At 51.2% G+C, this 9100-nt stretch overlaps 1 protein-coding gene across 1 annotated transcript; it reads right to left on the reverse strand.

Moving 5' to 3' along the window:
- Positions 1-4060: 4060 nt before the first annotated feature.
- On the reverse strand, positions 4061-6818 carry Max (MYC associated factor X). The gene is made up of 3 exons (XM_019204362.2): positions 6697-6818; positions 6143-6227; positions 4061-5480 (listed from the first exon to the last, which is right to left on the reverse strand). The coding sequence occupies exons 1-3, from the start codon at positions 6733-6735 to the stop codon at positions 5293-5295; spliced, it is 312 nt and encodes a 103-aa protein (XP_019059907.1). The 5' UTR covers positions 6736-6818; the 3' UTR covers positions 4061-5292.
- Positions 6819-9100: the final 2282 nt, after the last annotated feature.

Here is a 9100-nt window from a genome sequence, read left to right on the forward strand (position 1 = left end):
TTGCTGTGGCCTTTTGGCCCAAAGCTGCTGGCCACTGTCCTTTGGCCCCAGCTCTGCCCCTGCCACCCCTCCGCTGTTGATGGCACCAGGAGATAAGAAACAATGACTGAAGTGCTGTGCGCAGGAGCCGCCCAGCCAGCTGGACTCCCTGGGGCTGGGGAGGAGTGAGGAGGGCGTAGTCAGGCCTGTGAGCATGGGGTGATTTCTTGACCTAGGTCTGCCCAGCTTGGTCCATGTCCCTAGGTCCCTGCAGGAGCTGGCACTGGGGAAGGCACACCTCTCATCAGGTCTGCTTCCCTGGCAGGAGGCTTAACCCCTCCCCACTCTTAGCACTGGAATGAAAGTTCCAGCACAACTTTCTTAATATCGGAAAAAATGAACAGTAGAGGCTGCACTGGACAGTTTTGCCCAGAGAAGGCTGTAGGTATACAAGAGCCCTGCCTCTGCCGTGAACATCAGAGCCAACAATCCTAACTGGGGCCCAGCATACAGGGCAAGCCTGCTGGCCAGCTGGCATCCAGGACGGGCACAGGAGGGACCCGCTCAGCTGGTTGTGAACTGTCCGAGGCCACCTGCTTGGCACTGTTCCCGACACACCCATCATCTGTCCCCACCTCACTCCGCTCCTAACAGCCCCCATAGTGAACTGATTCCTTTTTCTCCCTTACTTGAGGCTTGAGCCACTCTCACTCCCTAAAGTTTTAAAAATCAAAGAACACATCCATTCTTTTGACTCACTCAGGAAACCTGAACAGACCCCCTATTAGCTGAATTATGGAAAACACCTCTAACGCACACTCATCTGGACCTCAGTTGTGTTGGTTTCTATTTTTCTGTATTTAGGGGATTTGTCAAAAGTTTTTTCTGGCTCACACTGGTTGAAGCCACCAAACCCCTCAATGGGACCTGGGGAAGTGTTTGAGGGGCAACTCAGCTTTTTAATGTCAGGGGCCAAGAACAACACACTTCCGTCACGCTGACACTGCCATTTTCTGAACGTGTGTCCCAAGAAGCAAGAGCCACAGTTCATTACACAGGCCAGGCTACAGATTTCTTCATCTTTCCCTACTTGCAATCACTGCGCCCCCTCCTCACAGCCCCGTGCCTTCCGCATTGCACAGATAACCAGCACACCCCACCCTGGGCGAGGGGCCGACGGAGTCCAGGAGCTGCCCCGGTCATACTTGGCCACCTGGTGAACTAAACTTTTGCTTTTGCATTCATATTTACCACAGCAGTATACAGGCTGGCAAACTTTTCCCTACCTGGCTCTCCTCCCTGACCTTGAGAAACTTCTTGACACAGAAAGGCTTTGGTATGTATTGGGGGCTGCTATGAGCAGAGGGGAGAAGCCTGAGAGAACCATGTTAAGCTTGCCCGGTGAACAAGGACAGGCGCACTGCCTGGGGCTCCTGAGAGGTGGTGGGGACAGGAGCAGAACGCTGGGGGTGAGGCAGCTGCTGACCCCACCTTGCTCCTGGCACAGCAGTAAAGAAACTGGCCTCAGACCTACTCTGGCACTTGAGCTCAGCTGTGCCTCACTTTCCCCAACAGCCTCCTTTTGTTTCTTGGGTTATACTTCTGAAACCAACCCTGAGTACCATGAGGTCCACCTGGAGAGATTATTTAGCTTGGCTGTTGGATCAGAACGCTTTTGATCAGAGGGACTGGAGCCCAGACATCCTCTTAACAAGCAACTTGGGCATGGTCCAAGGACACCACTTTGAGCAACACCATCATGGGGCTTCTGAGCGATCTTCCTGGGCCTGCAAGTGTCCAAAGCTCAGAGATGTCACTGCCCAATGGGGAGAGGAAATCTGACTACTGTACCCTCAACTTTGTCTGTTGGCCCAGTCCTGGGCCACCTCAGTGTCCCTTTAGTGACCAAGCATTGTAAGGATAGGACAGAAGTGGTGTGCATCTGGTAATCCAAGAAACGAACCGTGGGGATGTAGCTCAGTGGTAAAATACTTGCACACCATGTGCAAAATTCAATACCCAGCCGCACAGAAACAAAACCCCCCAAGGAACTCAACCCATGCGTGCTCTGAGGCAGGGGTCTACAAGCTCAACTTTCCACCTTGCAGTCAGTGCTCACCACGTTTTGTGTAGACAACAGCCGGCACCGCAGTGAGCCACTGGTTCTGAAGTCAGGCGCCTTATCCGCGTTACCTCACTCAATCCGCAGAAGCACCTCCTGAGGCTGGTACTACAGCCCTCGTTTTGGAGATGAGGATGTGGAGGCTGAGGATGTAGTCACTGAACAACAGAGCTGAGACTTGGAACCCAGGCACAAACCACACACGCTGTTTTCTGCTCCTTTGGCCCTAGTTCAGGGCTCTCATCTCTACCATCTGGTCAGCCTCTTTAAACTTGTCCCAGGTAAGATGGACAGCTCTGTGCCCTGTTCCTTCTTTACTGAAGCTAGAGCTGTTTTTGATGGGATGAGCATTTCAACTTTAAAAACTAGGCCATGGGCCAGGGAAATAGCTCAGTGGCACAGCGCATGCCTGGCAAGCACAAGGTCCTGAGTTCCACCCCCAGTACAAAACAACGAAACCAACAAACAAATGAAATGCTGCGCCATTTAAAATACTTGGGCAACTGCGGAAGCAGGACCATACTACGCTCACCACTGCAAGGCCCCTCTGTGAAGCCACCTGCCGCAAATCAACAGGTTACCTAGCTCTGTCTAGAAAGCAGCAACGAAAACAGACTAGATTAACATCACTCAAAAGGAGTAAGCCTGCTCAGAACTCTGTCCTGGGGCTGCCTCATACCGCTTCTTAGATGCCCAAAGGGGCTGGACAGCAACTGACCTTAGCATTAAGCTAAGCACACTGTAGCCCTCCCTTCAGGGCTCTCGCCTGGGTTTGCTGTCCAGGTTCCAACTTCCTCCACTTGCCACTCAGAACACCAAGCAGGTGGCTCAGTGTTTCCCGGGGGACCCAGCTAACCACTGTGTCCTTTTCTTCCAACTTGTTTACGGGCGCCAGGGAGGCCTAAACTCGGCGCTTTGCGTCCTGATATCCTGGGGAGCCAAGGACTGCTTCTTGGGACATCCTGTTCCCTGCTGGCTTGACCCACCCTGCTCCACAGGGCTTCGCCACGGTTCGGCTCCAATGCCCATCCTGGCCCAAACTGGGTGATGAATTTAACTTAAGGCCAGGCACATGAGAACCAGTAATAGAGGCAGAGAGCACGCTGACATGGAGGGCTCAACTTCTGCACGCTCCCTCAGCCTTGAATAAATGGGATCCTTGCTTCCCTAATGTAATCACCATTTCTGGGGCTTGATCATACGCTCCTTCCTCAGCCTTGAATAAATGGGATCCTTGCTTCCCTAATGTAATCACCATTTCTGGGGCTTGATCCCATCTCTTATAGAAGTATGACCCATCCATCAACCTGAATTAGCGAGTGCTATAGATTTGGCATACACTGGATCAAAGCCCAGCCCTCTCCAACATTCTGAATCAGAACTTACCTGATTTCATTTCCTCCTTTAGTCTAGGAATATGGGTGTTTCCTATCAGCCAGACCAGAAAACCAAAACTGAGCTGTATTTTAGCAGTGAGTCTGTTTCTGTTCCACATCAAATTCGTTCAGGCTGGTGTTGGGTGCACAGGCTGAGCCAGTCTGGTGCTGCTGCAGTCTTCTTGACTTCTAGTCCTTGGCAGCTCTGCTACGTCCTCCACTAAATGAACTCTCCACACTGGACACTCTTTGTCAGGAGAACCTAAACCATGATGCCGAGGCACTGATTCCCCTAAGGCTCGTTTGTTTAGCAGGAACTGGATCTAGAAATGTTAACTCCACCTTGCTGGAACCCTAAGTCTCTTCCCATTGAAGAAACTTCCACTGCTCTTTTACCCACTTCCCTCAGGCTGAGCTGAGCCCTCAAAACAGAGGGAGCAGCTCTGACTGGCTGGGAAAGAGCCCTCCACTCCTCAGGTTGCTCTTCTGCAGCCACCTTGGCCTTTGCAGGGGCAAGAAGACACCACCACCACAAAGGATAAAATAAGTTTTTATTTATAGTCTTATAGTAAAGGGAAGCCTTAACTTGCAAGACAATTCTTCAGCAGTATGTACAACATACTTTTTATTTCCATGGAATGGAATCAAACACAGACGGAGACTACAGAGTATACACTAGAAATCAGCAAATGCCAGGAACAGAGTAGGAAAGAGACAAAGAAATGAGGCCTAAACACACAATACCCCTTCACTGGGATCTGCTGACAGCAGCCAGAGCCAGGGCTGGATCACACAGTGGAGACAGGGTCCAGGACAGGAGGAAAGAAAGCGGGCTGAGAGAAGAGGGAGGGCCACACTGGGGTGTGGGTTTAGTACCAGGTAAACTGCTCTTGGTATTTACATTACAAAAATCAGTTGGCTCTATTTCTTACAAATACACATGAAAAGAAAAGGAAGATTTGATCATTACTTTATGAATCTGTCACTTTGCTATTCTGACATCATCAGAAACAGGGATGCTCACTCAGATCCAAATTTCAGTAGCAGGAAATAAATATCAAAACATCGTCACTGGCCCTCCATACAAAACCCCTACCCACCCAATGCTCCCCTACTCCCACCCCCTACCACTCCTTGGTGGCCCCGTCTCTCGTCCACATCGAAAGGGTCGCATGGCCCTCTGCACGGCTGGCTCCACAGGCCTAAACAGTGGCCGAGACAGCAGGAGTGAAACATGCCACACACTCTGCAACCTGTCCCCACTTTCCTGTACCTCACACTTCTCCGAGGACCTGGTCTCTTAACAGGAGCGATAAATAGCTTTTTAGAAAAAATCCTTACAAAGGAGAGCAGGTAATTCTGATTATTCCAAACCAGTCGCCTTCCCGAGGTAAAGCAGGTCACAGATTCAGTCTGTCAAGGAGAGGTGGACCAGCAGAGGCCACAGGGCAGGGTCCTCCAGGCACGTGCCCGGCGGGCTGGAGGAAATGGTGGGCGGGCAGAGCACCGTGTGCTCGGAGGTCCGGCCGGCCGTCTGTCCTCCTCAGAGAAAGCTGCCAAGTTGGGGTGTTTTGGTTTAAAAATCCCTGGTGAGGGCAGGGAATCCCTGAAGGGAATATGTTTTTAAAAATAGTGAAAATGGGGAAGGAGAACAAGAGCTATTTTCCAAGAGCATGTACATAAAAAATAAAAATTAAAAAAGAAAGAAAAAAATAAAGAGTCTCTTATAAGGTTCTGAGAGGGTTCTAACGACGAACTGAGAGGAGGAGACGATGGAGAAGAGACAGTTCTTATTGCTGGCCTGCCCCACACAGCTTAGCTGGCCTCCATCCGGAGTTTCTTCCTGCTCTGGGGCTCTTCAGGCTCCGACTCCGAGCTGGAGTCTGAGCCCCCATCGAAGGCAGAGATGGTGCTGCCCTTGGCGTTGGTGTAGAGGCTGTTGTCTGAGGAGGGGTAGTTGGTCTGCAGTTGGGCACTCGACCTCGCTTTCTCCAGTGCACGGACTAAAAGGCAACCAAGGGAGCACGTTACTACCATCTGGGAACCCACTGCGGCTCAGGGTCCAGCCTGTGCTTCCCAAGGGCTTGCTTGACGGCCCCCAAGGCTCAGGTGGCTCAGGAGTAACTCCCTTCTGGTGGCTGCACACTTCACTTCCCTCCCTCCTCTCCCAGATGGACCTGGGTGCCAGTAGACATGGCCTGTAACTCTGCCACGCCACCCAACCCTGAAGAGAAGGCTGTGATGTCATCCTGCACGGAAGCCCGGCATGTGGAGAGTCCGGAGCACGAGCTCCCTGTGGAATTCAGCAGTGCAATGACAGAGGAGAAGTGGCCAGGCAATGCCAGGCTCCACAGGCGTGAAGGCCACACAACAGCAGGAAAGATGACACAAGATTGAAGTGGCCAAGGAAAAATGTTGGCTTAGCTTTCACGTACAAGATCCACTTGGAATGGCAAGCTGGACACTTGGAAGCAAGTCACCAATACACATAAAATTCTTGGGCCTTTTGACAGAGAGCTCTTACATGCAGGCTGCTCGGCCCGTTCACCAACCCTCTGACGCCACCCGCTACCCAGCCCTTGGTTCAGCTCAGCTCGAGCCTGGAAGATCAACCCATTCACTTTTTAATTTTATTTGAGGTGTTCTAACCCAGGAGGTTACTTGCATTTCCTTTTACTTGCATCTTCCATGAGGGAGGAAGAGAAGTGAATTCCCCAGGAACAAAGAACTTGATCAGCTCTCGCTTTCCCCTGTGGTTGTAGGAAAAGGCGGGTGTGAGCATCGGAGAACAGCAGGGGCCTGGCCCGTAGGCTGCCCTGATTGGACTACCGTTGTCAGTGGGGAGGGCTCACTGTCCCTGAACTGGAGTCTGGTACTTACACAGCAAATTCCACTCCCAGGACCTCAAGGTTCTTTTTAATACCTGATGCCAGGTGTGATGCCTACCGCAGGCAGAGCACCTGAGCCCCAAGAAAGGGAGAGAGCAGGCCAGAAAAGATATAAGCCTCCATCTGTCCAAGGCCCTAGCCTCACTGTCTCCTCATGGGCGGCTCAGGTCCTTCCTTGGCTCGGCTCTAACACCAACTGTGCAGGCCTGGGATGTGGCCGAGGCTGCTGCTCAAGCTCGCTCCTGGAGTGGCTGACTGCAGGGCCAGGTGTGAAGCCTGGGCCCAGCGGGAGCACGGCAGGGCCAGTTGCCCCACAAGCTCAGACGCTCACCTTGTTGCTCCAGTAGAGCATTCTGCCGCTTGAGGTCATCGATATCTTGCTGGTGTGTGTGGTTTTTCCTTCGCATGTACTGGATATATTCTGTGGCTTTGTCTAGGATTTGGGCCCGGGATGCCTGTTGCAATATGAGAAAAAGCACAGGGGACAAAATAAAGACCGAGTCCAGGCAGTGAGGAAACCATGCCTTTCCACAGCAACAGCACAGGGGGCTGGAAACAGGAGGGTGAGGTGGGAAAAGGTCGAGGAGAGTCATGACCAGTTACAGCCTTTCTGCCAGACAAGGTGCCATGTGCTTCACAGAGCTTACCTCGCTTAGTCTCAGAAGCGCCACCAGGAGCCATGGCTCAAGGAAGTGCACTGGCTCATTCAAAACCACCTGCTACAGTGGCAGCGCCTGGGCTCAGACTCGGGTCCATCTGACTCCTGAACTTGTCCTCCTCCCATCTCCTCTGGTTCTTTAGGTTGCTTTAAAGTCTTCAGCGTGGCTATGTCTGAACCATCAAAATACTACTTAAACGAAAGCTCAGGCCACTCACTCTCTGCTAGGGCCTGGCTACAGGCTGCTGGCTCAGAATGACAAGAATGAGATCTTGACTGATCTGGGTTGGGATGAAAGTGGGCATGGGGTTTTCCACCAATGTCTGCAAAGTGCAGCTGTCAAATCTTCCTCATGGAACCATGCTGCTACACCACTGTTCTGCCTTCCTGGCTGAAGCAGCTTTGCTGAAACCTGCCAGTGCTTGATGTCAACACAGGAAGGACATGAGATTGAGCCACCTCAGGAAAGAACCACACCTCCATAATGGCCACGGGCAACCTGGGCACTTGCCCTGTCACAAGAACAAAGCCAATAAAAACGGTTGTCAAGCTATCGTACGCCTGGAAGTCAAACTTGTCTGGGAGATCCCCTCAACTGCATGCACACCAGGGTTACTTACAGCCAGATAGCTAGCCAGCCAAGCTGTGAGAGTAGTACAAGGCCAAGAAAAGCTGCAGGCTGAAGTATGGCAATTTTGTCATGAGGGCTCCTGAGCAGCAGGCAAGCTTCTTACTTACAGACGGGTAGCTTTTGACAGTTTTCTACACCATTCAGTGGTTTTAACTAGACAGAACATGACATAGGGGGAGCAGGGAGGCAAAGATAACACCCACAATCAGACTAGCAAAATTAATCTTGAAAAAAAAAAAACCCTAAAAATTTCAATTTTTTCCTCTCATGGTACCTTTTAAGGCAATCTCCTTAGAAAGAAATCATTCATATTGAATCATTTATCAGGTGGGAATCACGTGCAAGGTACTGGGCCGATGTGATGGGGAAATGTATCAGTCCTGGTTGCTTTGCCCAGAAGTTTACTTAAATGTTATTTACACAGACGAATCCTAGGCAGCACGGACAAGTATAACCTGACCAGCACAGATGACGAAGGCCACAGGAAGGTGGCTTCTGCACACTGTGCGCCAGGCACTGGCCTTGGTGCTGCCACACACACACTCCACCCCCTGCCTCAGGCCGGTGGGAGCTGTGCAGAAAGGTCATGCTGGGCAGGGAAGAGCGGAGAGGAAGACGAAGGCACTCCAGAGGTGATATCCCATTTTTGCAGGAGGGGTCTTCTAGGGCCTAGTTATCAGATAAAATGAGGGCAAAGAGGCCATAATTAAGAGGGACTCTGCCTCTCTGGATATTGGAGATGGAATTACACTGTCTGCCAGTGTGGGGCAGCCTGGGGACTAAGGAGTGTTCCTCACATCACTGCGTGGCTTGGGGTCAGCACACACATTCCTCTCCGTGGCTGCTCCTTATCTGCTGAAATTCAGGAGTTCCACCCAGTCCTCCACACTTTACCTTCTCCATCACTGATACAAGTTGCTATGCATAGTTACACCCCAATTTCTCTTTAAACTTATTTCAAAGCTGTTTTCTTAACTAACAGTTCCCCAAAGGCAACATTAGGTCTTATTTAAGTACTGGGTGCATCTGGAATAAGCGAAGAAAGGCACAATCTCTGAAACCAGAGTGCTTGCAGATGCTCAGTGATGCCCACTAATGGATAACAGACTGCAGGGCGACTCTCATACACTCAAAGCCATGCAGTGAAAAGTGAGCGGGGAGCACAGCGAAACAAGACAGCAGAGGGGAAAAGATCCCACGAATACTTCAGGATAATTTTTGGATGTTCATGAAATCCATAATGCTCTGGCTGGGTGCAGCTGTGCACACTTTGGAAGATTTCTCGAGCCTAAGTTCAAGACTAGCCCTAGTGACAGTGAGATCGAGCCTCAAATAAGCCAAGCGGAGTAGCACACACTTGTAATCCCAGCTACTCTTGAGGCTGAGGGAGGAGGATGAAAAATTTGAGACCAGCCTGAGTAACCTGGTGAGACAGTCTCATAAGAA

Source organism: Fukomys damarensis, unplaced genomic scaffold, assembly GCF_012274545.1.
Source record: "Fukomys damarensis isolate Sample0158 unplaced genomic scaffold, DMR_v1.0_HiC HiC_scaffold_21, whole genome shotgun sequence".
NCBI lineage: Eukaryota > Metazoa > Chordata > Mammalia > Rodentia > Bathyergidae > Fukomys > Fukomys damarensis.